Genomic DNA, 27,622 nt, shown 5'->3' on the forward strand with positions numbered 1-27,622 from the left:
CAGGCCATCCATCGTCACCGATCCGTTGCCGCCCCCCGTCGCCTTTACATGACCGCTCTGAAGCCAATGCATATTCCGTAGCCTCTTGGACCTCGCCCCCTTCGTCTCCCGCCATGGCAGAAGCACTGCAGGACCTGTTGGGCCTCGGCAACGGGCAGAAACTGGATGCCGCAACGGCGGATTACATCGCCTACCTGGCCGGACAGCCAGTCGACGCCCTGCGGACGACGGAGCGCCAGCAGCTGTCGCAGGCGTCCAACTCGGCCCTGCTCTCGATCCAGGCGCTGTCCAAGAAGTCGTACAAGGCCGTCGTGGGCTCGGCCGACAGCCATGCGTCTCTGCGCGAGTCCATCCCCGCGCTGGCGGGCGACGCGCAGCAGCTGGGCCGCCTCATCTCGAGCCTGGACTCGCAGGTCGAGCACTTCTCCGCCAGCGTCAGCAAGGCCGGCGACAGCAAGGCCATTGCGCGCCGCAGGCAGGTGCTGAAGCTGCTGGACAACGCGGACCGCCTGACGGATCTCATGCAGGTGCCTGCTCTGCTGTCGTCCACCGCCAACATCTCGCCGCTGGGCTTCTCCTCTACGCTGGACCTCTACGGCCACATCCAGCGGCTCGGGGCCCTGTATCCGGACTCGCAGCTCGTCTCGTACGTGCTGGGCGAGTCCGAGGCCTCTATCCTGCGACTTGCCGCGGACCTCATCAACTCCCTCAAGGCCCCGAATCTGAAGCTGGCTGCTACGCTGCGCACGGTGGGGTGGCTCAAGCGTGCCATCCCCGATCTCATCTCCTGGGCACCGGCGCAGGACATGATACCCGCCGTCTTCCTGATATGCCGCTTCATCACGCTCGCAGCCACCCTGGATGCGCTGGAGCCTCTCCGACTCCTGGCGGAAGAGGAGCGGCTCGGCCAGGGCAAGCCGGGACAGCCACGGTCCACCGGCCAGCACACGGAGCGGTTCCTGAAGCGCTTCATCGAGGTGTTCCGCGAGCACAGCTTTGGCATCGTGTCCATGTCCAAGAGCGTGGACACCAACCTGGGCGGCGCAGCCCCCGACAGCCCCGACCTCGTCCATCCCCTGCCGTCCGCGCTGTCCACGTTCCCCATCCACCTCGTCGGCATGCTGCTCGAGCCGCTCCGCCTCTACCTGCCCGCCGTCAAGGACAAGGTCGCCCGCGAAAGCATCCTGACGCAGGTGCTCTACTGCGCCGGCAGCTTGGGCAGGCTAGGGGCTGACTTTGGCATGCTGCTGGCCACGGTGGGCGTGAGCGAGTGGGTGGATTTAGTTAAGCGGCATAGGCTGCTGGCCGGGCGGCTGGAGTCGGTCATCGGGGATTACCGGTAACAAACAAGCAAAGCAAAGCAAAGCAAAGCAAACAAGCTTCGGCCGCTGGCATCCGCACTGTGCACCAGTGCGTCATCTCAGCCTCTGGTACGCACAAAGGCGACAACTTCCAGCAGAACAAGCAAACCGCTGAACGGCTCAAGCCAAGCACAAACAAGGGCCCGGGCCACGATATCATGAGCACACCAGCGTCATCGCGGACGAAACCGGCAGCGGCAGGTGCGCACTTCACAATGGCTTGTTCTGTGGAAATGTCTCATCCTAATCAATAGCGCAACACTTCTTCTTTGGCCTTGGGTCTGGCGTGGCATCGGCCGTCCTGCTGCAGCCGCTGGATCTGCTCAAGACGCGGACGCAGCAGTCGGGACACCATCCCTCATCGCTGCTGAGCTACTGGCGGGAGCTCAGGCAGTCGCCGCAGCCGATCCGCGCGTTCTGGAGAGGGACGCTGCCCTCGTCCCTCCGCACGGGGTTCGGGTCAGCCCTGTATTTCTCATCGCTCAACTCCATCCGCCAGTTCCTCCAAAAGTCCAATGCGTTCAGCCAGAGGATCCATGCCACCAGCGCCTCGTCGAGCCTGCCCACGCTGACGCCCACGGCCAACCTGGTTGCGGGAGCCGTGGCACGGACGTGGGCGGGCTTTGTCATGATGCCTCTGACGGTCATCAAGGTCCGCTTCGAGTCGAGCCTGTACTCGTACCCGTCCATGTGGGCCGCCGTGAGGGACATCCACCGCAGCCATGGGCTCAGAGGCTTCTTCTCGGGCTTTGGCGCCACCGCGATCCGCGACGGCCCTTATGCGGGCATGTACGTGTCCATCTACGAGATGCTGAAGAAGAGGCTGGCACTTTTGGCGTCTGGTGGTAGCCAGTCTTCCTCCTCCTCCGCCGAGGGGACAAAGGCCATGAGCGCGTCGGTCGCCAGCTCCGTCAACTTTGCGTCGGCCATCTCCGCAGGCGCCGCGTGCTCGGCCATATCCAACCCCATCGACGTCTGCAAGACGCGCATCCAGCTCCAGCCCCAGCGGTACCGGAACCTGTTCCACGCCGGCTACCGGATGGTGGTGGAGGAGGGCTTCCGCTCGCTATGGCGCGGCCTGGCCCTCCGGATGAGCCGCAAGGCGCTGAGCTCCGCGCTTTCGTGGACGATATACGAGGAGCTCATACGCAGGTATACCGCCAGCTACGGTGCAGGGCGCAGTCTCAGGTCGGTGTAGATGTATATCTGGCTAGGGTACGAAAAAAAGGGGGCTCTATGATGTACGATATATTGAGTTGGGGAAGGCATTTTCAAAACATGACAGGCACTTGACTCGGTTTCTTCACTCGGTTTCTTCTTCTTTTCCGTTGATTCTCCTTTGGTGTATTCTTTAGAAGTAAGGTAGCCTGAAAAGCAATACAATAGCAACAAGCATACGGACTACATAAACAAGAAAAAAACATGAATCATTTCGGCCTGCACACGTGTTGCAATAAAGAAAGACAAAAAAAATCCAGACATATATCTCGTGAAAATCTCGTGAGAAGGGGAGGAGAGGTCATTACGAGGGGCGAGCGCCGGCCAGGTACATGAGCAGCGCGGGCGACTTGCTCCTCTTGCGGTCGTGCTTCTTGCGGACAAACTCGAGCTCCGTCTCGCTGCTGCCGCGGTGGTGGTGGTGCTTCTTGTCCTCGACCATGAGCAGCTTGCCGCGCTTCTCGCGGATGAGCTCCGTGTGCCGCCAGAACTGGTCCTGCTCCCATTCGGGGACCCAGCGCTTGATGAGGATATAGTCGGGGTCCTGGAAAGATGTTTGGTTAGCAAAAGATGGGCTCTGCAATATGGAACGAGAATTGTTGGGAATGAATAAAACTTACATTATCGTATTCAAAGTCGATGCTAAACGTCCGCAGCGTTTCGAGCGACAGGTACTTGCGCGACATGCGCGTGTACGTCGGGCGCTCGACGGGATGCTGCTCCGGTGGCGGCGCCGGCAGAGCCAGAGTCGGGTATTGGCTCGGAGGCAGAGCCGGATGCTGACCTGGAAGTTGTTGAGGCGGGGGAAGAGCCGGAGGCAGACCCGGAGCCGGGGCCGGCGGCGTGGGCGCGACCCTCTTGTTGTTGAGGATAGCCTCAATGGCCTGCTCGTCGAGGCCCGACTTGACGAGGTCGTCGTGCAGGCGGCGACGGTACTCCCTGTCGTTCTCCTCCTTGCGCTTCTGCTCCTGGGCGATGCGGTCGGCCTCGGCCTTCTTGTACCTCTCGACGGCCTCGTGGGCCTCTTTTTCGCGACGGCGCCTCTCCTCGGCCGCCTCCTGCTCCTCCTTGAGACGCTTGAGCTCCAGCTCCTTCATGAGGCGCTTCTCCAGCTCGGCCTCGGTCTCGCGCTTCTTGATGCCCTCGAGCTGCTGCTTGGCGTGGCGGAGCTCCCACTCGTCGCGGTACTCCTTGTCGAGCCGGCGCTTCTCCTCGGCGGCCTCCTGCTCTTCCTTGAGGCGCTTGTACTCGAGCTCCCTCATCAGGCGCTTCTCGGCCTCCGCATCGGCCTCGCGCTTCTTGACGAGCTCCAGCTGTCGCTGGGCGAACCGAAGCTCCGCATCGTCTTGGTACTCTTTTTCGAGCCGCCTCCTCTCTTCGGCGGCTTCAAAGGCGGCGTCTTCCTCCTTGAGGCGCTGGAACTCGAGCTGCATGGCGATGCGCTTCTCCACGTCCTTCTCGGACTCGCGCTTCCTCAGTTCTTCAAGCTGTCGCTGGGTGGCGCGATGCTCGGCTTCCTCGCGGTATTCCTTCTCGAGGCGCCTCCTCTCCTCGGCGGCCTCTTCGGCAGCCCCCGCGTCCTTCAGACGCTTGTACTCGAGTTGCAAAGAGAGGCGCTTCTCCACGTCCTTTTCGGCATCACGCTTCTTCATCTCCTCGAGCTGCCTCTGCGTAAAGCGAAGCTCGGCTTGCTCGCGGAATTCCTTCTCCAGCCGCCGTCGTTCCTCGGCGGCTTCCTCGGCAGCGCCTTCTTCCTTCATGCGCTTATACTCGAGCTCCTTGACGATGCGCTTCTCCACCTCTGCCTCGGCGCCACGCTTCTGCAAGTCGTCAAGCCGCTGCCTGGCAATGCGGAGCTCGGCTTCATCGCGGTATTCCCTCTCGAGCCGACGCTCGTCCTTTGAGCGCTCTTCCCGGAGGCGCATCTCCTCGAGCTGACGGCGTGCAACCTCAGCCTCCCACGCCACGCGCGACGACTCACGACGGGATGACGAGGACGAGGACGAGCGGGTGCGGGAGCGGGAGCGGGACGATCGGCGGTAGACATTGCGGCGGCTGCGGCGAGGGCCCTCGTCGCTCAGGTCCTCGTCGGAAGAATGCTCATTGTAGATTCGGTTGTTGATGACGATGGGGGCCGGGGCCGCGGGCGGCGGAGGCGGGGCAGCAGCAGCAGCGGTGGACGCAGAGGCCACGGCGGCGCCCACGGCGGCCCGGCTGTCTCGAGGGCTCTCGCGGCTCAGGCGAGGCGGCGATCGAGGGCGCGAGGGCGGCCTGGCGAGGGTCGTGGCGCGAGGCTCGGAGCCAAGATAGTTGGTCCCGCTGCCATACTGGACTCCCCGCACGGGAGGGCCTGGCACGTAACGCACGTTGGGGGGCGACTGGCGGCGGGCGACGTGGATTCGGTACTCCTCGTCGGAGTCGTAGAGGCTGCTGGCCATCTTTTCTTCTTTTCCGTCACGAGCAACAGCTCATAAAAAAGATGAAGAGAAAAGAAGAAAGAAAACAGGAACAGAAAGAGTCACAAGCAAAGACGTCGCTCACTCCCAAAAAAAGAGAGAGAACGATAAGGCAGAATCACAAGGCAGGAAATGTGGGGGGAGGGGGAGAGGATTCCTCTGGGAGAGGGGGGGACGAAGCCATTTTGATTATTTATTACATACGCCTCTTAATCACCCGCGCTCGCAACTGGATGCGGCTCAGCTGCTGGTGCTCCACTGGGTGCCAAAAGCCTGCAGCTGCAGGTGCAGAGATGGCGCTTCAATGCTTGCGTTGGGTGTTGAGGGCGCTTCTTTGTTTCGCTGGGACGCGGTGGATTAGCGCTTATTGGCAGCCAGCAGCTGGAGCGGGAGGATTGGGGTTGGGGGAGTCAGGGAGGAGGGGGTGGGAAGGCTGGTCTAGCCGTAGCCGGGTGTGGATCGAAGGGTTGGATGGTGCGGTGGGCGATGAGGTGGTATTTTGTAGTTGTAGGTGTATCCCGAATATCAGTTGAAGGAGCAATAGTATATCAAGATGATGATGGAGTCTAACACAGCAGATGGATGAGCAACAGAGACGAGAGTTGCCTTGGGCTTCTTCATTCCATCTCATAATACTACTCAATACTCCGTTGATTTACCGACTCATCAATTGATTCTATTCATGGAACGCATCAGCTGCTTTCAGTCGTCAGGTGCCCGCCCTAAACCGCATTCGGCCTCGTTTTATGCTTAACGCAAGGCAGTCCCCGTCCGCTCTAGCGCTGAGGAAAAAAGAACAAAAAGAAAAGGAAAAAACAAAAAATTCCCCTGTGGCAGATGACCCGCTAGGCCCCTACAAACAAGCACTAACAACTGCTGTAAGGCTACCAAACTCGAACTTGCACCATTTCCCAAGGCTGTTGAATCATCACCATCACCACCATCATCGTCATCGCTTTCTCTCGCCAACAAAACAATCTCCGCCCCTCTACAACTACTCGCCCACTCAACGGAGGACAAATCGCCTTTCACAACTTGCAAAATACATCCTCAGAAATTCACAGCAGCACACCCGCCACACATGACTGCCCAGTTCGCCTCCCATGGCCGCGGCGGCGCGGGCAACATGGCCGACGCCGCCAAGTCCGCCAAAATCAGCACCTCCGACCTCGAGACCCCCGTGCTCAAGACCCCCGTCGTCACCACCGGCCGCGGCGGCACCGGCAACATGACCAAGAACAACGATCCCAAAGAGACCCGTCTCCGTCAGGACGTCCAGGCGTAAGTTCGACTGCCTCCCCCCCCCCCCCCCCCCCCCCCCCCCTTGACTCATCAGGGAGAGAGAGAGAGCGGCGATGTGATTGTCGCCTTTCTCTCTCTCTCTCTTTCTTATGCTACCTTGATGGGCGCATGTTGCCGATCCAGAACAATTTCTAACGCGGATCTTTTTTTTTTCCTTTACAGAGTACCGAGGCGACTCAGCGCGGGAGCCCAGCTGGGCGGCCGCGGCGGCGCAGGCAACGTCTTCAAGGGCGACGAGGAACAACTCGAAGATCTGGCGCGCAACCGGAGCGTCGAGCAGGCCATCGACGAGGCCCCCGAGAGGACGTCGGACAAGGCCTCTGACAAGTCGGTCGACAACAACAAGACGGACAAGGCTGAGGGAGCAACGAAGCGGCGGTGGCTGTTCGGCAAGAAGTAGATGAAGCGTCACACGTCACACACGGACAAAAGAGCGCTGGGCTTGCTCACGGCTCTCTTCCTTCCTTTTTATTTATTCTTCTTCCGCTGGTCTTTCATCTCCTCTTTTTCTTCAGATACCTCCGGTTTTGTTTTTTTCTTCAAGGTTCTATTTTGGTTCGTGGCTTTTCCTTTCGTGAGTTTCGACGGCGCATTCTGCCAGGGTTATGCTAAGGTACGGAGTCTTTTCGGTGGTCCAAAAGAAAAAAAGAAGACAAGAATTGTTTGTGGGCTTCAATCAGGAAATGGCATCCAGAATCAAAAGGGCAATTCAACAGACGGAGCAGTTCTTGGTTCTTTTTTTCCTTTCTCTTTTTAGATCGGGCTTACAGTACGGCTTTGTCCAGTGCAATACACTAGTCTGACTCTGCTGCTGAGTTGAGAGTTGGTCTTTTTACCTTTTTTTCTTCCATCTCTTCCCTTTGTTCATTGTCCGACGGTTCGTTTCTGCTTCTTGACTTTTGCTGTGACTTTATGGTTTAGTCAAGCGATGAATCTCCTCAAAGAAGAATCTCAGGTTGTCCGGGTTGACTCCCGGTGTGATACCTAAGAAAACGAGGCGGGTCAGCAATGTAAAACACACGTGCAACAACATATATCATCCTACCGTGACCCAAGTTGGCGATCCAGCCCTTCTTCTTTTCGGTCCAGAACCCCTTGACCATGTCCTCGACGGCCTTGGTGATGGCGGCTCTTGAGCCGTACAGAACTCCAGGGTCGGCATTGCCCTGGAAGACAACGTTCCTGTCGCCCCGAATCCGCACAGCCTCGGCAGGGTCCTGCAGCCAGTCCATGCCGACGACGTTGTATCCCAAGTCGCACGCCGCATCGAGAGCATACCAGGCTCCCTTGGGGAACACAGTCATGGGCACCTTTTCCAGTCCCAGCTCCTGCAGCTTCTGCGGCAGCTTCTGCGCGATATGGGCAAGGTAGGGTTCTGAAAACTCCTTGAACGACGCGGGAGACAGCTCTCCCGCCCATGAATCAAACACCATCACCAGCTGTACACACACACAACCACAGTTAGCTGGCTTCAACCCCCCGACATCGAAACAAAAAAAAACATCCATACCTGAGCACCAGCCTTGACCTGCAGAGCCAGGTGCTCCACGCAGACATCCGCAATCTTGGCCAGCAGCCTCTTGGACTCGTCGGGGTACTTGTATATCCACTTCTTGGACTGCGCAAAGAGCTTCGTCCCGCCGCCCTCGACCATGTAGCAGAAGAGCGTCCACGGCGCGCCGCAGAAGCCAATCAGCGGCACCCGCCCCGCCAGCTTCCTCCGCGTCAGCGTGATGGCCTCGTACACGTAGCCCAGCTCGGCGGCGACGTCGACGTCGCCCGCGAGCACGCGCCCGTACTGCCCGTCCTCGGGGTCCTGCAGCGGGCTCGGGAAGTGCGGGCCCTTCTTGTCCACCATCTCGACCTGCATGCCCATGGCCTGCGGGATGACGAGGATGTCGGAGAAGATGATGGCCGCGTCCAGCAGGCCCGCGAAGCGCTCCACGGGCTGCAGCGTCAGCGTCGAGGCCACCTCGGGGTCGCGGCAGCACTCGAAGAAGTCGCGGGTGCCCTTGGCTTCATGGTATTCCGGGAGGTAGCGGCCGGCTGGACGACATCTCGGGGGTCAGACGCTAATAACTCTCGCAAGACGGGGGCCATAAGTCAAACAGCCATAACATACCTTGGCGCATCACCCACATGGGAGGTCTCTCCACGGTCTGTCCTAATCGATGGGCGCAACACAAACGTATAAGCAACAGGCCCAGCCAAAGAATCTCATAGCAACCATTCCGCAGCAACAATCGGCAGACAAAACCCACCCCATGCCGCCCGCAGCAGCAGATCGTTCTTCAACGGCTCAAAGTTGTGCTCCATCGTGGTGTCCAGGCAGAGGTCAATGTGCAGCTTGTAAAAGGTTTCGTCACAGCTGGAGGCACTCGGTAGCATAACTGCAAAATGGCAGACCAGCCTTCAGTCCAGGCTCAATTGCTGGAAGACCCCACCAACTGGCTGGCATTCACTCCCCCGCGGGGTACGTACCTGCAATGGCACGGATGTCGGAGCCCTTTCGGCCCGTAAAAAGCAGACCACTGGCAGGGTGCCAAACTTGAGGTACGTACCCCGGCTGCCCAGCACTTGAAGCTGTCTCCAAGCTGTCACTTCAAGTTCATCAACATCATCATCTCATTCACGTCACCTTGAATTCACCCCATCAATCCACACGTCATCATCGCCACAAACATGTCGGAACAGGAGCTCCAGATCAACCCCATCGTCCAAGACTCCGTCGTCCACAACACAAAGGTACATCCATCCTTCTCACCCGACTGCCTCACCCTCTCCCTCAGCTATGTACTGAGCTCATGGCCCATGAAGTCATTTGCATCACAACGTCCAGCCCAGTCTAACCTCACTTCAAAGTCCCTCACCAACCTCCACAGCCTGACGGCCTCCCTCTTTGGCGTCAGCGCAGGCATCCTCGGCCTCGAGTCCTACTATGGCTTCATCTACTACATCGCCCTCTCATTAACAACCAGCCTCCTCTTCTACGTCTTCAAGCTCGCGCCGGGCTCTCTGGCCGAAGGCCGCAGCGTCCTCGACACCGGCCGCTACTACAAGGGCGCTCTCGAGCTCTGGACCAGTCCCATCTTCAATGGCTTACCGGGATTCATTCTGACGTGGACCTTATTCTATGGCTTGGTGAGGGCTTGAAAGCGGGAAGGGCTTGTCTTAAAAGGAGAGGGGATGAGGCATGCATCAGCTGAACCGGCCAAGGAGAGGAACGACAATGCAGAAAGCGATTACCCGTTGGCTTTTTGACAAACCAAAAATCTATTACCAGTACTATAATGAAACAAGCCAACCTACTAATGATGTGGCCTTCAACTTGTGTACTTCACATATCATGCTTCATGTTACAACGTCCGTTATCTTTCCAACAAGACCCTGCAATCCTGATGCGTCCTGACTGCCATTCCCCATGATTATCACCGAGGTCCCCAGCTCAGCCCACTTGCGACTATGAACCAGTTCTACCGATACCTTGGTCAGCTTTTCTTCCGAGAGATGCCCTGCAGCTTCGGCTCTTTTGTCGGCATCAGACGCCGCAGCTGTCTCATTTGCTCTGCCGCGGCTTTGAGTCGAGACGTCAACGATCCGGGCAGCAGTTCGGACACAAGCAAAAAGCACATTGACTGTTGTACCCGATGGAGGGAACTGCGCGGCATCCTCGTCAAACTCCGCCGTAAACCCACGAGCAGCCTGGAGAGCGACTTGACTGCCCAGCGCGTCGACAGGCGGTATCGCCATGACCATGCCTCTCCTGATCTGCGGCGGCTCCGTTTTCAGAAGCATCAGTTCGGTTTGGAGCTGCTCAAACACGATCCCGATAGTGCCCACCTGGCCAGCTTCCAAAGTGCCCACAGGTAGGCGAAGGTTGCGGATGCTTACAATGCGGCCCCTCTGCCACTCGTCTGCAGCAATGACAGGTGGCGTTTCGTACACCCCCCTGCCGCTACTTGCATGTCCGGCTGCTACTGCGTCCAGCATGGGCGACCCACGATCATCAGGCGACGATTGGTCTTCAGAGGCGGAGACACGGCCGTGGCCAGTCGAGAAGGGCCCTACAACGACAGTCTGTCCCACTGAGAAGCTGCCGAGGCCAACGTGACCGGATACAATGACCCCGTCCGCGTTTGATAGCGAGTCATCAAAGGATCTTGGCAGATTGAACGTGTCATCGATATGGAAGAGATCGTTTGGCTGCTCCGGCTGTGTCCTAGTTTCTGTGGAACCATTCTGCGGCGGCGGCGGCGTCGTCGTGGTCGACATCTCTGGCAGAGGCAGGCTTGCAAGCAGAGCATGGACAAGGCCAACGCCGACACCCTTCAAGACACTGGTGAAGACAATGGGAACATGCTTCAGGGGGCGTCCCTGTTCGGCAATGCTCTCAACGTAATCCTGCACCTTGTCCCAGTCTGGTTGTGGAATTTCAGCCAGCTGATCTTGTGGCTGCTGGTCCGGCTGAAGGAGCTTCGGCATCCGCTTCGCATCCCTGATAGCAGCGAGTATCTTGGTCATTGTTTTCTGCAAGCTTGCTTTGGACGCGAGGTCCAGCTTGGTAATGACGATGGCTAACGGAACGTCGAGCTTGAGCGAGAGATCTAAATGCGCCTTGACCAGATCAGCGTCTCCCGAGTCCGTCACCGTAGAAGCCATGTCATAAGCCACTTCGGCGTCATCTGCAGCAATGCAGAGGACCATCCAATGCGGAGCCCAGTTCATCAGCCCGCGGAAGACTGTATGTCGATACCTTGGATGGCCACCTGAATCAGACATGAAGACGAGCCGGCCATTGTTCGCATAGTCATGAATGTCCAGCCACGACTCAATGTTGCGGTGAGAGAAGCTGAAAATGAGTCTTTCCTTGTATCCGATGAGCTCCTGCGCGATGGAGCTGGTCATCCCGGATGCCATCTCATGGCGATGCTTCAGCAAGCTCAACCTGCTTTTGCCTCGACCATTATCCAGAGTGCCTGTCGACAACGTCCCCAAGAGACTCGACTTCCCCGACGCTATGGGACCCGTCAGTGTCACCCGCAGCTGAGGTGTCGTAGACTTGGCATGACCTGGCGGCGCGGTAGCAGACGTGGATGATTGCAAAGGAGTTCCACCACTGGATCCTCCACGGCTCTGGACACCTTGAAGCGACTTTGAACGCTGTGTTTCTGTATTGGGCGTGATCAATGCCTCAGCCACCCAGAGTTTGTCCTGCTTTGTGACCTGGATCGGATTCTGGACAGCATTGCCATCGGGTTCTGCGACATCGATCCATTCACATTCGCCCACAATCACCATCCGCAACACCGTGACGCCGCAGCCCAGGCTCGCGGCCATGTTCTTCAGAGTAGCAATACTCTCGTCCAGCTCGTCCCTGCTGAGTCCGATGAGCGTTCCATCGTCAGCGACGCCTATCTCGTATAGAGCGCCCTGCGACTCTTCAAGACCCGGCATTTGGGTGCCGTGTGCATCCAGCGGCTCGGCATCTCCCTTGCCGTCGGATAGCTTCGGGATCCTCACTTCTCGGGAGCTCGACGCATGATACGGCGACGACTGCTGCAGGCGCCATAGCAGCTGCGTCGTGAGGCGCTGGAGACGCTCCTGGCGAGGCTGGTTGGACGAGGAAGGGGTCGGAGACGCCGAGTACAGCGCCGCGACGTCTCCAGGCTGGGCATGAAGCTTGTCTCGTTTCTGGCGCACGGTGCTCATGTACACGTAGCTCCGCCGTGACCGCAGCAGCAGATGAAGCTTGTACTCGATGGGGCCCGTCTGCGGCTCTGCTTCCAGCCTCGTGACGCCATACTCGGACAGCAAGCCGGTCTGAGTCACTGCCGCCCCGGGGCCCGGCGAGCTGTCTGCATCATCGGCCTGGATCCAGGGCGACGAGACGCGAGGAGGGTCCGGATCGTACGTGAAGACGGAGGCCATTGGCGCAAACTTGTGGTGATTTGATCTGATTCTCCCTGCTCTACCAAGGCAAGATGGTTCATACTCTCATGGTCCGATGTGTATGTGCAAAGCAATGCCGGGCAATGCGTATCATGGTGAGCGGCTGCGACACTGGCTGCAGGTAATGCGAGGAGCCTCCTATCAAGGTCCCTAAGAATCAAGCGTGTAGATGGAGTAACATATAGACGATGAGCGATGGCAAGGGAGCTGGCGTTGGAATATGAGGAGCGATGAAGGACAGCGGAAATATATACAAGCAGAATCAATCGAGCGCCAAGTCAGGCCATGAGTGAAGGTGACGGACAGAGCCAAGCCACTGACTGACCGTAGGTGTGACTCAAACAGAGCTCCTGATGCCTGCGTGAGAACCCGAGGTGAGGTAAACCTTGTAAGGGATACGGAGTACGTTGAACGGGGATAGGCCGGTACTTGTCCCTGGTTGAGCCATGATGATGTAACCCGCCGGCCGTGCTGTTGAGGGTATTGATGCCGAGGAGCTGGTATGGCGCAGTACTTGCCTGACTAAGATGTCGTTCGCTAAGCCCGATGGTTTCCATCTCGTGCAAAGTACTGCCATAACATGGGGAATTCCGGGTCGTAACGCGAGCGCCATGCCCATACATCCACGGAATATAATATCACACGCCTCCAGCTCTATTACCGACAGTCTACCTGCATTTTGAAGAATAAAAGAAAAGAATCATCGTTTCCAAATAAGACACATGGTATGTAATGCATATCATAAATCAATACATTATGTCATAAACACACGTCAAGCCTTGCACAACTCCGTAGTCTATAATCATCTAGACACCAACTTGAAGCCTCTATTAATCGCTTTACCTGATACGAGCCAGCCGTTCTCTGTTCATCCTCGTAGCGTCATCAACCGCGTCACTCTGCAAGCAAGCATTAGCCATCCGATGCCGGCAGTCGGACAAAGAGTCAGAGGGTGATTTACCTTGTTCATGATGCGGTCAATCTGCTTGTTCTGAGCATCCACCTCGCTGCCAATGGCCCGGCCGACCATGTTCATCATCTTGACCTGTCCCTCCAGCTCGGTGAGACCCTCGTCGATCTGGTCTTCGAGCTCGTCGGCGCCCTCCTCGTCGTCCAGGTTGAACTTGCCGTAATCCTTCTTGCGGCCCTGCTGCCGGCCAATGCCCGTGTTCAGCTGGCGCATGTTCTGCTCCATGCGCTGGGTGGCTGCGTAGCCGTCGCGCCGCGTGGTTTCTCGCTGCTCTCGCTCAGCCCGATGACGGGCCAAGATCTCTTCGTCGGCTTTTTGTTGGCGCTGTTTGGACGTGAAGGGGTTCCCCACGTGGACCGCAAACATGCTGCCGTTGAGCGTCTTCAGCTCAGCTGCCCTATCCTGAGCGATCTTGTTCTGGTTGGCCGCGAGGTCGAGGTTCTTCTCGGTATTGTGCAGCCGTTCGCCCTGGGCACCGAGACGAGCCAGGGTTGCACGTCCGACTTCGTTGGCCTGTCTGGCCATTTGCACCGAGCGCTGTACTGACGAGACACTCTCCTGCTGAAGCTGCCTTTTTTCAGCGAGAATAGCCTGGTAGTCGGCCTCCTCTTGCTCCTCCTCTGTCAGCTCCCGCTGTTCGCCATAGCCACCATAGGAACCGCCAGAGACACCTGATGGCGTGCTGGAGCCGCCAGGTGCTGGAGCCGCCTGCTGCTTTTGCTCGAGTCGCTGCGCCGCTCCGCCGAAGAGGGCATCTCTGTTGGTGTCGGGAGCGTCACCGAAGCCGCCGTAGCCTCCAGGGCCCCTAGCCCCCGACGGAACAGCCTGAGGAGGGCCACTGTTGTAGCGGTTGGAGCCGTAGCCGCCGCCCGAGCCGTATCGGTCGCTGCCGTAGCCTGAGGAGGCCGTCTGCGGAGGGCCTGCGTTCTGTCCGCCCTGGTACGAGGCATAGCCGCCTCCAGGGGGCGGTCGGGCGCCGTTGTTGGGCGCGCCTTGGCCCGGCTGGTAGGCGCCCATGTTGGCATATTTCGTCTGCTCGGCATAGGGGTCGCTGGCGCCTGCGTTGGCATACGGGTTGTCCGAGGGGGCGGGCGAGTGCTTCTTGCGACTGCCGAAGAGGGCGCTTCGGTTGGCGTCCTCGCCATCGTCGCTCTTCTTGCCGAAGCCGAACTTCTTCATTGTGCTCTGGTGTGGTGTGGTGCTGATGCTGATTGAATCAAAAGGGTATTGTTGCGAGTGCCGCAGTGAAAGAGAAAAAAGGAAAACGAAGAGAAAAAAGGCGGCACGTTACTGATGCGAGAGAAAGGAGATGTCACAAGAAGAAGAACAAAGACGCAGTGGTGAGGCTTGGGTGCCAACTCCCTACTAATCTGAGCCACTCTAAATGCGTAGAAGTACCCCGTAAGGAACTAGCGTGCAGGTGGGACGAGGACCCTGGCGGGCACTGCAGTTGGCCCACCCACAGCAGAGGAGAGACACCCCTAAAATGTCTACTGAAGAATAAGCCGATGGAACAGAATCTGTCAGATATTCTCGATGAAATACATCACGGTCGAGGACATATACATTCTATCTATCCATATACGGAGTACTACCTAGATTGAAACAAGAATCTGAGTCAGTGTTAGCCCTTCCAGTACCTCTTCTGCAGTATTAGGTAAGCAACCCACCTTTAGCAAAATCCACACCAGGTGGCCGACTTTTGCACTGGGCACCGTCGATATCTTATCAGTGACCTTCATGCATGTGAAATTTTGAGAAACATTTCCAGAGACGAAGAAAAAAGAAATTCAAGTTCCAACCAACAATGTCTGGCTGCTAAAGTTTCTCGTGCAGCCTCTCCTAATTCACTTCTTCTTCCTCCTCCTCCTCCTCCTCCTCGACCCTACCTCATCTCTCGACAATGGCTGCCTCAAACTCGACAGAGCATGCGCCCAAACGACGAAAAGTTCGACAAGATTCAGGAACCGTCACAATTGGAGGCAAGGCCATCTCGGTGGCCGGATATCTCTCTTCTTCCCCCAAGCCCAAACAAGCCGAGGCAAGCAGCCTGACATCAACGCCCTCAACTCCGTCGCAAGAGCAGCCATCGAAAGCCGCGCCACAACAATCACAACAACCGCCGAAATCAACGCCGCGCGAAAAGACCGAAACACATGGCAAGGCTCGAAATGCAGGCAGCTCCAAGGAGAACCCGTTGCTCAAAGCTCGCCGGGAGCTGCCGATATGGCAACACCAAGACGAGATCCGAACGGTCGTGAAGCGCGTGGGCACCGATGTCATTGTCATTGTGGGAGAGACTGGTTCCGGAAAGAGTACGCAGGTGCCGCAGTTCCTCTACCAGGAGCCCTGGTGCAGACGACACAAGGTCAAGCTGCCAGGCCGGCAAGAGGAGGGATATGTGGGCGGCATGATCGCCATCACGCAGCCGAGACGAGTTGCTGCCACGACGCTGGCGCAGCGTGTTTCAGTCGAGGCGGGCACTCCCCTCGGCAAGGGACGGCCTGACGGGCTTGTGGGATACTCGGTTCGATTCGATCACCAAGTGCCCAAGGGAACCAAGATCAAGTTCTTGACAGAAGGTACTTTGCTGCAGGAGCTGCTTCGGGATCCCTACCTGAGACAGTACAGCGCCGTCGTCATTGACGAAATCCACGAGCGAAGCCTAGACGTTGATCTCCTGGCCGGATTTCTGAAACAGATCCTGTTTGGGGATCAAACGCAACGAGGAGGCATTCCGCTCAAGGTCATCATCATGAGTGCGACGGCCGAGGTGGGTGTCATCCAGGAGTTCTTCGGCAACGCGGCTGCGGAAGGAAGAGACAAGGCGAGCAATGTCGAGCTGCTGCGGATCAAGGGCCGCCAATACCCCGTCACGATACACTACGAACCCCGGCCGGTGCCCGACATCCAAGATGCGCTGCTGAAGAAGATTTTCAAAGTTCACGTCGAAGAGCCGTTGCCCGGGGATATCTTGGCTTTCCTCAACGGCCAGGAGGATATCGAGGCTGCGCAGCGGCTCATCGAGGAATATGCCACGACTCTTGCGTCTAACGTGCCCAAGATCGTAGCCGTTCCCCTGTATGGACAGCTTTCGATTGAAGCACAGAGTATGGCCTTTCGACCCGCCAAGACCCCTCGCACACGCAAAGTCGTCCTCGCTACCAACATTGCCGAGACGTCCGTCACAGTCCCGGGCGTGAGATATGTCATCGACTGTGGCAAAGCCAAGGTGAAGCAGTACCGACCGCGGCTCGGCATGGAGTCGCTATTGGCCAAGCCCATTTCAAAGTCATCCGCCGTGCAGCGTGCTGGTCGTGCCGGCCGTGAGGGCCCAGGCAAATGCTTCCGGCTTTACACGGAAGAGGCCTTCAACAGCCTTCAAGACTCAGACCTCCCGGAGATTCTGAGAAACGATGTCCTGGGGGCCGTTCTTACCATGAAAGCGCGCGGCATACAGGATGTCATGGCCTTTCCCCTGATAGACGCACCAGAGCCTGCGGCGATCGAAATGGCCCTGCTTCATTTGCATTTCCTGGGAGCACTTGCGGACGACGGCACCATCACGGCGGCGGGCGAAACGATGGCCAGGTTTCCGCTTTCGGCTCCCCTGGGGGCTGTTCTCCTTGCCGCTGCAGGACCCGAGTTTGACTGCGTCCTCGAGGTGATTGATGCCATCTCCTGTCTCACATCAGGCGATGACATCTTCATGCACGTGCAGTCGGAGGAGGGCTCGGAGGAAGTAGAAGAGTATCGCAAGGACGTGCAGAGACGAGAGGGCGACATCATCACGTATCTGACAACGATGCAGATGTATGCCGCAGAGAACTCGGACCGGATCGGCTGGTGCAAGAAGCGCAAGATCAACATCCGAAACATGAAGCAGGCGTTGAACATTCGCCGGCAGCTTCGAGGCATGTGCTTGAAGGAGAAGCTTCTCTCCGAGATGCCACCGCCCGATCCCCAGCCGTTTACGCCTCTGTCGCCGGAAAGGGCGGAGTCGGTGATCAAGTGCTTCCTCAGGGGCTTCGCAATGAGGACGGCGATGCTGGCGCCGGACGGGAGCTTTGTGACGGTGCACGGCAAGCATGTGGTTGCCATCCACCCTTCGAGTGTCATGCATGGGCAGAAGAAGGAGGCCATCATGTTCCTTGAGCACGTGTATACGAACAAGAATTACGCAAAGAAAGTGAGTGCGATTCAGGCGGCATGGATTGCCGAGGCATTGGGGAGGTAGTAGATGGGCGGTTAGATTAGACATATTCAACTCATGATAGAAGCCAATGCCCTTTTATAAGAAGATCGTAATATACAGTCTAATTCTACAGATTACTTAATTCACAAGATGCCTTTCGAGCCGGGGCTATTCAGCATCTTCTCCGTTGTGATGCTTTTTGATAGCCTGCATCAACTCATACAGCTGCTGGATTTGCTCGTCTGTGGGGGATACACTCAGCTGCTCTGCTCATGACAATGGCATTTGGGGCTGGGAGATGATGTGAGAAAGGGGCTTACCGCTCATTTTCTGGAGTTTGCTCTGGTCAATCTTCTCGCCCACCCAGGACTCGCCTTCGATTTGCTGAGCATACATTTGCCATTCGGAAAGGAAGCCGATCTAGAGAGTTCCAAAGTCAGCATCACAACGCAGACAACTCATTCTATCCATAATTCCATGAGGCAGTAGTAGTAAGACCGTGAGCCGGAGTACAGTAAGATGAACCCAGACAGAAAACCGAAAGTCATCACATCCGGCTCTCTCTCTCTCCCCCTTTGACCACACCGTCTTGTTCTCATCCCACACACACACACACACACGTACCAAATGCGCAGGATTGTCCACGTTGCGATGAGCCCTAAACTCCGCCTTGACGTACTCGTCGCCTAGGACCCTCATGTCCGGCGGCAGGTATTTTCGGTGAGCGCGCAGGAGGCGCCGGTAGAGCGGGATGGGCGGCAGGAGGGCCATTGGCTTGGGGCGCAGGCCGCCGCCGTTTTGCATGGCCGCGGCGGAGGCCAGTCGGGCGATTGACGGGCGCATGTTGCGGCTTTTTTAAATGTGGTTGTGTATTTGGTGGTTGAGACGAGACGAGATGAGATGGGATGAAAGGGGACTGAGATGAGAGGATGCTCAGGCGAGAGGATATGACATCAACGTGTCGTGAAAGGCAGGCCGTTTCAAAGCAATTGTCTCGGTCGTGATATCTCGTGTAGGAGATTTTCCAAGGGTCAGCTGAGGGCAGCTATGAGTAGAATCGTCAAGCCCAGATGCAATGCTATACTTCAATCGTTTAAGGTGACAACATCAGTATAAGAGGTAGTCTAGAAGTTGCTCAGCATTGTCTGGAGGCTAAAGGCAACAATCAGAGCCGCGGGCCCTAGAACTAGCAGAGCAAAAGGTCAATGGGCAGTATGTAAGTACCTTGCCCCACCAAACAGACCACCACCAGGCCAGAAACTGCATCTTATAAAATCATTCATCAAGATTTGACACTCTCTCTTCACACAAGCCTCTTCATCCGTCACTCATCTTTGCTCAAGGAGCTCAGTCCACTCACTTCACTCCACCACTTGAGCTCATACCAGAGGCTTCTACTGCTGCAAATCGTCAACATGTCTTTCTCATTTGGCTTCTCTGGAGACGACATAGAGCCCGATCTTAACGAACCTCAACCTCACCCTCAACCTCAACCTCAACCTCAACCTCAACATCAACCTCAACTCCAACCCGAATCTCAACCCCCCTCATCATACAGCGCCTTCCCCGTCGCCGGCAAGCCCCAACTCCCCGCAACCCCCCACCCGCTCTCCTCCCTCCTCGCCCAGCTGCCCTCCAAAATCGCCTACGACACCCTCGACATCGACCTCGCCAACGACGTCCCCAACGACAGCTACGCTCCCCGCCTGAGCCTCCCCCGCCGCGAGCTCTGGGACGTCCGGGTCCAGCTCATGGCCGAGGACGACGACGTCCTGTCCGGCTCCAGCGGCCAAGACCGCGTCGACGATGGCGGCCTCGGCAAGCACGACGTCAAGACGGGCATCTACGAGGGCGGCTTCAAGAGCTGGGAGAGCAGCATCGATCTCGTCAAGGTGCTCGCTGCTCAGGACGAGCTGACGGCCGCTCAGCAGGCTTCGTCGCTCCGTGTGATCGAGGTACGCTCCACGAATCCAGTCATCACTCACGATATCCGTTTCTCTCTCTTAAGATTCTTTGCCCAAGTATTCACTACCAGTTCTATATATCCAACTAACTCACTCATCTTCAGCTCGGCTGCGGAACTGCACTCCCCTCCCTCGCCCTCTTCACCTGGATCATGCACCGCCAGTCCCGCAACATGTGGCCCCAACCCCCCTGCTCCCTCATCCTCGCAGACTACAACCCCTCCGTCCTCCGCCTCGTCACCCTGCCCAACTTCCTCCTCGCCTGGGCCCTCCACCACGCCCACGACGATCCCGTCCTCGCCGACGCCTTCAGCATCGAAGGCGAGCTCGAGCTGTCCCCGAGCATCGTCCAGGCCTTTGAGAACTTCCTCGCGTCCAGCGGCATCCACCTGTCCTTCATCTCCGGGGCGTGGTCCCCCGAGTTCATCAGCTGCCTGTACGATTTGCCGGCCTTGTCATCGGGGTCCGCCTCACCGAGGACGCTCATGATCGGAGCAGAGACCATTTACTCTCCCTTTGCCCTGCAGGCGTTTGCACAGACTGTCTTTGCTGTGCTGGACCGTGAGCAGGCTTCTGGCGCGACGGCAGCTGCCTATGTAGCTGCCAAGCGACTATACTTTGGGGTCGGCGGCTCATTGGACGACTTCATTGAGTTGTCCCGGTCAAAGGGTGCCACGGTTACAGAACTGAGAGAAGAGAGCGAGGGTGTACGCCGCGGCGTAGTTCACTGCGTCTTGCAGAAGCAGTAAGGTGCACTCGCGGCATCGTCGACACCAAGACGACAGACGACAGAACGCAGTTATTAACTGTTATTCCTTCCCGAGGAATCCCCCAAATCTCAGGGGCCCTCTCCAGATTGGCTAACTACCTAGGCAAGGGCTGTGCAAATTCAAACATACCATGACCTGCGCAACTACATCAATATGTTTCATTTTCCCTTTCGTTGAAACTTCTCGGTACATTCAGGGCAGTACCAAGTGCCATTTGGTTCGCTCTTGAGCCCAACACAGGACCAATGGAACCACTCGTAGGGGCAATTGTCGTTGTCGCAGGCCACCATGTCTCCATAGCTCACGTTGTGGCATAGGCAGTACCGTTTGTCGTCGCCGCCTTCTTCGTCATCCTCGGCGTCTCCAAGCGCTTCATCTCCGTCGCCGTCTTTGCCGTCCGCCATGGGGGCCCTCGGCCGTGGCTCATGACCGTCGTCTTCTTCGCCGCTGCCGCTCCCAGCGTCCGACAGGTCACTATCAGCCGTCGACGCAGGGGAGTTTCGGTTGGACGCCTTCTTCACACGCGAAAGTGATGACCTGTTGGGCGGCTTCTTCCGGCCGGTCATGGTCGGGGTGCCTCTGCGACCCCCTACACCCACTGCGCCTTTGACCGATCCCGCTCTCGGCCCAGCACTGCCTGCCCGGACAGTAGCGCCGGCTCCGGAGCCAATGGAGCCGCTCTTGGGTACACCCGGTCCAAGGGATGAATGTCTCGCCAAACCACTCGACGTTGCGGGCAAATTTCCGGGTCCCGTGATAGACCGTGGACCCCTTTTGGTTGCCGGCCCAGCCGAGCTCTCTCGCTGCCTGTTCAGGATGATGCTTGCAGCGGGCGTGGTTGGTGCGGAAGATGGATGCTGGTTGTACTGGGCGACATGTTGCTGAGCCTGGGATTGTCTGATCTGGGGGTGGCTGGGGAGCCGGACCATGGCCGGGTTGGCAGAGCCGGCAACGGGATTGCGAGGTGAAGCCTGAGGACCGGCCGGGTTGATGTTGTTGGATAGATTCAAGGTGCGGATGGAGGGGGCGCTGTGATTTGCGGCACTGGGCCGGAGGAGTGAGGGAACCTCGTCGGGGTCTGTGAAGCCTGGCTCGGCGCGATCGTAGAGCAGCTTGATCTGGACATCCAGGCTCCGCACGTGCTTGTCCATGACGAGCTGCAGCCTCTGCATCAGGTTGATCTTGTCTTGAGAGAGCTGATCGGCGCGGGCATAGCTCTCTCGGATCTGGGCTCGCAGCATATCCTCCTTTGGATTTGGCTCATGACTCCCATTCGTCTTGATCCATTTCTGAATCTTTGCATCACGGTCGTCAATCATGCGGATGCATTCGTTGTACTGGCGGTCCTTGTCTGCGACCTCCTCCTGGATGAAGCGAATCTCCTCGGGGAGGTTCTGGACGCGGTTGATCCAGTCATCGAGGATCAAGCCGGGGTCGAGAGGCTCTGCCTGCGGCATCCTCTTGACGAAGTCGATGGACAAATCGTCTCTAGGCATGATGGTTAACGACCTGGCGACGCCGAGACCACAGAATCTGACGATGAACAGATGACGAATAGATAGACAACAAGGACTAGCGACGACGAGACGGCCAGGCTAGCAGATGAGCGCTTTGAGGCTGATGTAATTCGATGAAAATGGAAGGCTATTTTTGAACAGGATAGTGCACCGCTCGCTGTTTGCGAAAGATTGCAGACAAAGCAGACAAGAGCGAAACAAGAGTAAATGAGCTGTAAAGCAGGCTGGTGCTGATATCACGCCATGTGCATCTGAGGCGCGACTGTTGCTCTCATATATAGGTATGTATATATGTTTCGTATCCACGATATCAGGTGGAACAAGGTAGATGCGTCAGAGAGGATGAGAAGCACTCGTGTGGAATATAGAGAGAGAGGGCATACGCCATCTAGTCGGGGACACGAAGCAGGCACAGCACAGCGGGCAGACAAGGCAGACGAGCGTGCGTGACAGGCCGGGCAGCAGGCGGCGATGCGTGTGTAATTCGTGATTCGCAGCTCTGGGGCAGATAAAAGGGCAGAATCACCGCCAGACCAGCTTGTCCGCGTCCGAGTCCGAGTCCCCGCAAAGGAGAGCCGTCCGTCCCCAACGAACGGATGGGCCGTGGATGGGAAAACGGGTCCAGCCAGCCCTATCCCAGGACCAGGCAAGGCAAGGAAGAGAAAAAGAAGAAGAAGAAAAAAAAAGAAGAGGAGCAGCGGGTTGTCAAGAGCAACGGCAACGGCAACGCAACGGCAACGCAAACAACGGGTCGCAGATCGGGCTCGACAAAGTTGGGCCGGGCTCACCTCGATGGCCACTGAAAAGGAAGCACAGCTGCCTTGCCTGTCTGTCCCCCTTGCTTTCTTGAGTCGGCCGAGGATTTAAATGTGTGGAATAGAGTGAGAGAGGCTTGTGAGCGAGTTGGAGCCTTTTGGAGCTTCTGAGGGCGGAGCGTTACTTTGCTTGGCGGCGAATTGGGTGAGTGAGTTGGGTTGCCGATTTGGAGAGGATGCAGAATTAGCTGGTTGAGGTTTATGCAGAGTTGATGGGGGCTTCTGGACGCTGGAGCCACTGGCGGCGAGTTCCGAGGCTTAGCCACAGACCGGTGCAAGTAGTCGTACAGGTACCTTACCTGACTATGACCAGGGTACGAAGTGCCCGGTACTTTCAGACAACAACTGTAAGCTACCCTGGATAATATCAAAGTTCATCTGGTGCCTCAAATGACACTGCTTGATTTACTGCCAAAGCCTCAACTGCTATATCCGTTGTCTTACCAATCACACTGTTGCCCTTCGAGAATGTTCGAGTTTTCATATATTGTACAGGTACCCAAGGTATGAGGTACCGTCAGCTCAATCAAGGTTCATCTCAGGCCAAGCCACAGATCTAGAAGCCCAGAAATTTTCCATTCACGTGACTGCAGGTTCATCGCCCAAACTCAATCCCAGTCCGGATAAGTCAGCTTTCACCGAGGATGTAACAACCTTGAACTTTCAGACTTCATACCTCACCTTGCCCATCTCACGAAACCACAGAAATACAACACAGAGCAGAAAACCAGAGATTCAGTTCGCGTTCAGTATTTTTGTATCCTTTGGGACTTTTATCGTTTCTTTGATCAAGCAGCATAATGCACACACCGACACATTCTCATTGCTGTAGCTGAATCAGCAGCCTCACTCACCCCCTTGCCGGTCTACAGCCAACTCGACACAACATCTCATCCGCCAAATTCATCGCTCCTCGCTACATTCATACCCGCTATCAATACCCGTCATCAAGCATCACATTCGACATACACATCTCATTCTTACTCATCATTTGACCTCTCTCTCTCATATCTTCCATCATCAGCCACATCCCAGACCACCACCCCACCATGGACTCGTACAGATATCGGGTCCCCAAGCCCAACTACCTCCCTCACAAGCTCGACATCGACCCCGATCGCGACATAGTGGAGGAGTACACCCAGCCTCTCGGCATAGCCAGCGACGCCGACAACGCAAAGTTCTACCAGCAGTGCAAACGCCTGGCCGAGTCGTCGGGCATCACCCGCCCCAAGGGCTACAATGTGTCCTTCCACTGCAACCCCGAGATGGAGAAGCACCACTTCGGCATGACACATCCCATGAAGCCCTGGCGCCTGACGCTCTCCAAGAGCCTCATCTACTCCTACGGCATGTCCTTCGCCATGGACAACTACCTCACCAGGGCCGCGACGTACGAGGAGCTGGCCTCGTTCCACTCCACCGACTACCTCGACTTCCTCGGCACCGTTCTCCCGGAGGCCGTCCCGCGCGACCTCGAGAACCAGAACCCGGATCTCAAGTTCAACCTGGGCGGCTCCGACTGCCCCTTGTTCGACGGCCTCTACGACTACTGCTCCATGTCTGCCGGCAGCGCGCTGGATGCCGCGCGCAAGATCGTCTCGCAGCAGTCCGACATTGCCATTGCGTGGGGGGGCGGCCTGCACCACGCGAAAAAGGCCGAGGCCTCGGGCTTCTGCTACATCAACGACATCGTCATTGCCATCCTCGAGCTGCTGCGCTTCTACCCGCGCGTCCTGTACATCGACATTGACGTGCACCACGGCGACGGCGTCGAGGAGGCCTTCTTCTCGACCGACAGGGTCATGACCGTCTCCTTCCACAAATACGACCCCAACAACTTCTTCCCCGGCACCGGCGCGCTCGACGACAACGGCCCCAAGAGCGAGCACAACCCGGGCGCCCACCACGCCGTCAACGTGCCCCTCCAGGACGGCATCACTGACGAGCAGTACGACTCCCTCTTCAACAACATCGTGGGCCGCATCGTCGAAAAGTTCCGCCCCGGCGCCATCGCGCTCCAGTGCGGCGCCGACTCCCTCGCCGGCGACCGCCTCGGCCGCTTCAACCTCCAGGTCCAGGGCCACGGCGCCTGCGTCGAGTTCTGCAAGCGCATGAACATCCCCATGATCCTCTTCGGCGGCGGCGGCTACACGCCCCGCAACGTCGCCCGCGCCTGGACCTACGAGACGAGCATCGCCATCAATTGCCAGGACAAGATCAGCCCCATCCTGCCCGAGCACGCGCCGTGGAGGGAGCACTTTAGGCAGGACACCCTCTTCCCGACCATTGAGCAGATCTTGGGCGAGGCCAGGGCCAATAAGAACACGGCCAAGAAGATGCAGGACATTGTCAACCACGTCACGGAGCAGCTTCGCTTCGTCCAGAGCGCGCCCAGCGTGCAGATGCAGGTCATCCCCCCGGACTTGGGCAGCTTTAGAGACGACGTGGAGGAGAGGCTCAAGGAGGAGCAGGAAGAGAAGAACGAACAGCTACGAAAGGAGAGAGAATCCGGCGTGGGAACTGCCATGGAATTCTGAAAAACAAAAAAAAAATAAGAAACTGGACAGAGGGAAAAAAAAAAAAGGATAAAATTGATCAACGACTCATTAATGATACATCTTTCATCTTCAAACCCCCCTCAGGAATTTTCAACTACCGCGTGAGCAGAATTTTCAATTCGGAAGCAATAACCCATAGACAACACGCACACATACACCAGAAACGAAAATGGAAAAAAGGAAAAAGCATTGAATGAGGCCCCAAGCACTTGTACCACCGCCGGAGAAGGGCGCATGTCTACTACGGTAGCATAGGTAGTTCACACGCGGCGACATGGTGGCCATACGGCCAGGGAGACAGCAGAAGAGAGTCGCAGGTGCATTAGTGGAAGGCCGCATTCTCTCTCTCCAATGACCTTCCTGGTATCGCGAGATGCCGCCCTCCCTGGACCCATCTATCCCAGTCTTTTCTATGACACAACGAAGATGGCCGGATAATAACAGCCACCCCCCTTCTCCTTCCACCAATGTGCTCCGCGGAAAGCAATATGCACAAAATATCCAATTATATGGTTCTTGAGAAATATAAGACAAAGCCAACCATCAAGAAAAAAGGAAACTCATCGCCCAGCTACCCGCTTTAGTAGTATCGGATAACGGCACTGCCACCAGAGGGCATCGAGGTCTGTTGCACGATTCGTTAGCTTCCTTCTGCTTTCATCTCGGGAACTTGACGATCGTCGATGGTCGTGAATAGGGGTGCTTACCGTGCAACCGTTGTCTCCGCCAGTCCACACTCCGTTGATGTACGAGCACTTGCTGCTGACATCGCCGGTGATCTCAATGTTGAAGTCCAGCAGAGCCGTGCTAGTGGGCAGGTTCTGGAAGATGGAGAGCCACGTGGTGCCGTCGGCAGTCTTGCCGACACCAATGATGACGGGAGACCAGTTACCAGCTCCCTTGGGGTCGAGAGGGCTGTTCCAGACGCAAGCATCCTGGACGGCGTAGCCCTTCTTGTTGACGTAGTACTGGGCGGACGTGCTCTTGCCATCCCACACATAGTAGTCGGACTCGTTGGGGTTGGTGAGCTCGATGGTTTGGCCAGCATTAGCACAGGCGGGAATAACCATGCTCTCGATACCGGGGTAGTCGGTACGGCACGTGCAGACGGATTCATCGAGGTCGTTCTTGATGGTCACACCGCCAGCGCCAGCCTCGCAAAGCTTGGGGTGGTCGGGACGGGTCAGCTCGAGGAGGCCGTCCTCGTTGCAGTAGAGACCACCGATGGACTGCAGAGTGGCGCCCTGGGCCTTGGGCCACTGGGTCTTCTGGTAGCCGGGAGGGCAGGCATAAGAGCACATGGCTCCCTTGCCGCACGTCTGGCCAACGATGCCGGTGATGATGTCGCTGATGCTCTGCGCATCTGGGCTGTAGTCAGGCACGAACTGAAGACCAGACCAGCCGCCGGTGCCCAGCCACTCAAGGGCCACAGCGCCGTACTCGCTGGGGAAGGTATCGCAAGAGAGCTTGCCGCTGGGGAAGTCGGCGTCCAGCCCGGTAGCGCCGGCAGACGGGCTCGACTGGGCAGGCTTCGAGGTCTTGGGAGCGGGCGCAGAGCTGGTCGTAGCCTGGGCCGTGGTCGTGGGAGGCGGCGGCGGGGCGGACGTGGTGGTAGGGGCTGCGGAAGACGACTCGGGCTCCTCGACGAACTGGGCCCTCAAGGGCGCAGCGCTGGCGCTCGTGGTCGGAGGAGGAGGAGGAGGCGGCGGGACGAAAGTCGGGGTGGTCTCTCCAACGATGATGTACTCGCCCCCAGCCAGACCGGCCTTGGCCGTTGCGGCGTCGACAATCTTGCCGTCGAGCTCGAAGACGGTGGCGGTAGCTCCGACGACGACCTCGGTGACAACATCCGGAGCTCGCTTCTCGACCTTGGCGGGAGAGTGCTTCCTCGCATGGCGATGCGCGTGGTGGTGGTGAGAAGGCGTGGCAGCAACGCTGGCAGCCAGAGTGGCGGCAAGAACTGTGTACTTCATCTTGGCGGGCTATCTCTAATGCGCACAGCTCACGAATTGCCACGGGTTAGAACGAGTTCCCATAAGACGGTTTCATATAGTATCGCGATGTGAAATATGACGGGTTGAGTGAGAACGGTGTTGGTGAGGTGAGGGCAGAGGGGCGGGTTGGTTCACGACCTCGTCTTCCCCGGAACGTCGTTTACTCACCTGACAATTGTAAACAAGAGCTGCCTGTATTTCAAGAGAAGGAATGATATATCAATATGGAAAAACGAGAGGAAGCGTGATGAGCCAGAATATAAAAGAGTGTGGTAGAGAGCAGACAAACTCTCAGTTGGAAAAAAAGGGCTCAACGCAGGTGATGATGATGAACAAGGAACGAAGCGTCAAAAGGGAGGGACAGGACAGGTAAAAACGGAGCTGCAGAGCATGGGGGTCGAGGCCCCCTGTCGGTCTCCATGGCATTGACCCACGGAGATCAGTCCCCTAGAGGCCAGGGATGCCCAAAGCGAGACAAGGGGGTGCCACTCCTGAGAAGGGGTTGGCCGCTGGGAAATTGGCCTCAGTCGCTGGTCTGGCGCCAAAAAGC

At 57.4% G+C, this 27,622-nt stretch overlaps 14 protein-coding genes across 14 annotated transcripts; 7 read left to right on the plus strand and 7 right to left on the minus strand.

Annotated features, from left to right (window-relative positions):
* Positions 1-113: 113 nt before the first annotated feature.
* Positions 114-1,343, plus strand: BBK36DRAFT_1124513 (Dor1-like protein; the record flags this gene model as incomplete). Its single annotated transcript, XM_024891173.1, has 1 exon — positions 114-1,343. The coding sequence occupies one exon, from the start codon at positions 114-116 to the stop codon at positions 1,341-1,343; it is 1,230 nt and encodes a 409-aa protein (XP_024747388.1).
* A 176-nt stretch (positions 1,344-1,519) lies between these two features.
* Positions 1,520-2,787, plus strand: BBK36DRAFT_67091 (mitochondrial carrier; the record flags this gene model as incomplete). The annotated part of the gene is made up of 3 exons (XM_024898478.1): positions 1,520-1,562; positions 1,616-2,513; positions 2,748-2,787. 3 exons carry the CDS (start codon positions 1,520-1,522, stop codon positions 2,785-2,787), a joined length of 981 nt encoding a protein of 326 aa, XP_024747389.1.
* Positions 2,788-2,883: 96 nt separating this feature from the next.
* On the minus strand, positions 2,884-5,017 carry BBK36DRAFT_1161131 (hypothetical protein; the record flags this gene model as incomplete). The annotated part of the gene is made up of 2 exons (XM_024894345.1): positions 2,884-3,123; positions 3,200-5,017. The coding sequence occupies 2 exons, from the start codon at positions 5,015-5,017 to the stop codon at positions 2,884-2,886; spliced, it is 2,058 nt and encodes a 685-aa protein (XP_024747390.1).
* Positions 5,018-6,116: 1,099 nt separating this feature from the next.
* BBK36DRAFT_6395 (hypothetical protein) lies at positions 6,117-6,737 on the plus strand (the record flags this gene model as incomplete). The annotated part of the gene is made up of 2 exons (XM_024898411.1): positions 6,117-6,316; positions 6,500-6,737. 2 exons carry the CDS (start codon positions 6,117-6,119, stop codon positions 6,735-6,737), a joined length of 438 nt encoding a protein of 145 aa, XP_024747391.1.
* Positions 6,738-7,247: 510 nt separating this feature from the next.
* On the minus strand, positions 7,248-8,653 carry BBK36DRAFT_1123776 (uroporphyrinogen decarboxylase; the record flags this gene model as incomplete). Its single annotated transcript, XM_024891104.1, has 5 exons — positions 7,248-7,321; positions 7,383-7,776; positions 7,848-8,383; positions 8,460-8,501; positions 8,599-8,653. The coding sequence occupies 5 exons, from the start codon at positions 8,651-8,653 to the stop codon at positions 7,248-7,250; spliced, it is 1,101 nt and encodes a 366-aa protein (XP_024747392.1).
* A 366-nt stretch (positions 8,654-9,019) lies between these two features.
* BBK36DRAFT_1124616 (hypothetical protein) lies at positions 9,020-9,490 on the plus strand (the record flags this gene model as incomplete). Its single annotated transcript, XM_024891179.1, has 2 exons — positions 9,020-9,082; positions 9,200-9,490. The coding sequence occupies 2 exons, from the start codon at positions 9,020-9,022 to the stop codon at positions 9,488-9,490; spliced, it is 354 nt and encodes a 117-aa protein (XP_024747393.1).
* A 198-nt stretch (positions 9,491-9,688) lies between these two features.
* On the minus strand, positions 9,689-12,265 carry BBK36DRAFT_1161135 (hypothetical protein; the record flags this gene model as incomplete). The annotated part of the gene is made up of 1 exon (XM_024894346.1): positions 9,689-12,265. The coding sequence occupies one exon, from the start codon at positions 12,263-12,265 to the stop codon at positions 9,689-9,691; it is 2,577 nt and encodes an 858-aa protein (XP_024747394.1).
* An 854-nt stretch (positions 12,266-13,119) lies between these two features.
* BBK36DRAFT_1135966 (hypothetical protein) lies at positions 13,120-14,623 on the minus strand. Its single transcript, XM_024892820.1, has 3 exons — positions 14,529-14,623; positions 13,248-14,444; positions 13,120-13,185 (listed from the first exon to the last, which is right to left on the minus strand). Exons 2-3 carry the CDS (start codon positions 14,433-14,435, stop codon positions 13,126-13,128), a joined length of 1,248 nt encoding a protein of 415 aa, XP_024747395.1. The 5' UTR covers positions 14,436-14,444; positions 14,529-14,623; the 3' UTR covers positions 13,120-13,125.
* Positions 14,624-15,159: 536 nt separating this feature from the next.
* BBK36DRAFT_141954 (P-loop containing nucleoside triphosphate hydrolase protein) lies at positions 15,160-17,493 on the plus strand (the record flags this gene model as incomplete). The annotated part of the gene is made up of 2 exons (XM_024897488.1): positions 15,160-15,329; positions 15,438-17,493. The coding sequence occupies 2 exons, from the start codon at positions 15,160-15,162 to the stop codon at positions 17,491-17,493; spliced, it is 2,226 nt and encodes a 741-aa protein (XP_024747396.1).
* Positions 17,494-17,619: 126 nt separating this feature from the next.
* BBK36DRAFT_1142914 (ACN9-domain-containing protein) lies at positions 17,620-18,294 on the minus strand (the record flags this gene model as incomplete). The annotated part of the gene is made up of 3 exons (XM_024893554.1): positions 17,620-17,693; positions 17,772-17,871; positions 18,076-18,294. 3 exons carry the CDS (start codon positions 18,292-18,294, stop codon positions 17,620-17,622), a joined length of 393 nt encoding a protein of 130 aa, XP_024747397.1.
* Positions 18,295-18,866: 572 nt separating this feature from the next.
* Positions 18,867-20,164, plus strand: BBK36DRAFT_1124091 (hypothetical protein; the record flags this gene model as incomplete). The annotated part of the gene is made up of 3 exons (XM_024891131.1): positions 18,867-19,130; positions 19,179-19,406; positions 19,520-20,164. 3 exons carry the CDS (start codon positions 18,867-18,869, stop codon positions 20,162-20,164), a joined length of 1,137 nt encoding a protein of 378 aa, XP_024747398.1.
* A 179-nt stretch (positions 20,165-20,343) lies between these two features.
* On the minus strand, positions 20,344-21,738 carry BBK36DRAFT_1178160 (hypothetical protein; the record flags this gene model as incomplete). The annotated part of the gene is made up of 1 exon (XM_024896115.1): positions 20,344-21,738. Exon 1 carries the CDS (start codon positions 21,679-21,681, stop codon positions 20,344-20,346), a length of 1,338 nt encoding a protein of 445 aa, XP_024747399.1. The 5' UTR covers positions 21,682-21,738.
* A 1,828-nt stretch (positions 21,739-23,566) lies between these two features.
* BBK36DRAFT_1133522 (histone deacetylase) lies at positions 23,567-25,057 on the plus strand (the record flags this gene model as incomplete). Its single annotated transcript, XM_024892100.1, has 1 exon — positions 23,567-25,057. The coding sequence occupies one exon, from the start codon at positions 23,567-23,569 to the stop codon at positions 25,055-25,057; it is 1,491 nt and encodes a 496-aa protein (XP_024747400.1).
* Positions 25,058-25,658: 601 nt separating this feature from the next.
* BBK36DRAFT_1178164 (glycoside hydrolase family 132 protein) lies at positions 25,659-27,051 on the minus strand (the record flags this gene model as incomplete). The annotated part of the gene is made up of 2 exons (XM_024896116.1): positions 25,659-25,703; positions 25,786-27,051. 2 exons carry the CDS (start codon positions 27,049-27,051, stop codon positions 25,659-25,661), a joined length of 1,311 nt encoding a protein of 436 aa, XP_024747401.1.
* Between the last annotated feature and the right edge of the window lie 571 nt (positions 27,052-27,622).

Source organism: Trichoderma citrinoviride (assembly GCF_003025115.1).
Source record: "Trichoderma citrinoviride strain TUCIM 6016 unplaced genomic scaffold BBK36scaffold_11, whole genome shotgun sequence".
NCBI classification, from domain to species: Eukaryota; Fungi; Ascomycota; class Sordariomycetes; order Hypocreales; family Hypocreaceae; genus Trichoderma; species Trichoderma citrinoviride.

What these genes read in the sequence shown, in the direction of transcription:
- BBK36DRAFT_1135966 (XM_024892820.1), bottom strand. Translation starts at nt 14,435, where the DNA reads ATGAAGAAGTTCGGCTTCGGCAAGAAGAGCGACGATGGCGAGGACGCC. An exon ending in TTGACCGCATCATGAACAAG is followed by an intron (nt 13,186 to 13,247) that starts GTAAATCACCCT and finishes GCTTGCTTGCAG; the next exon opens with AGTGACGCGGTTGATGACGC.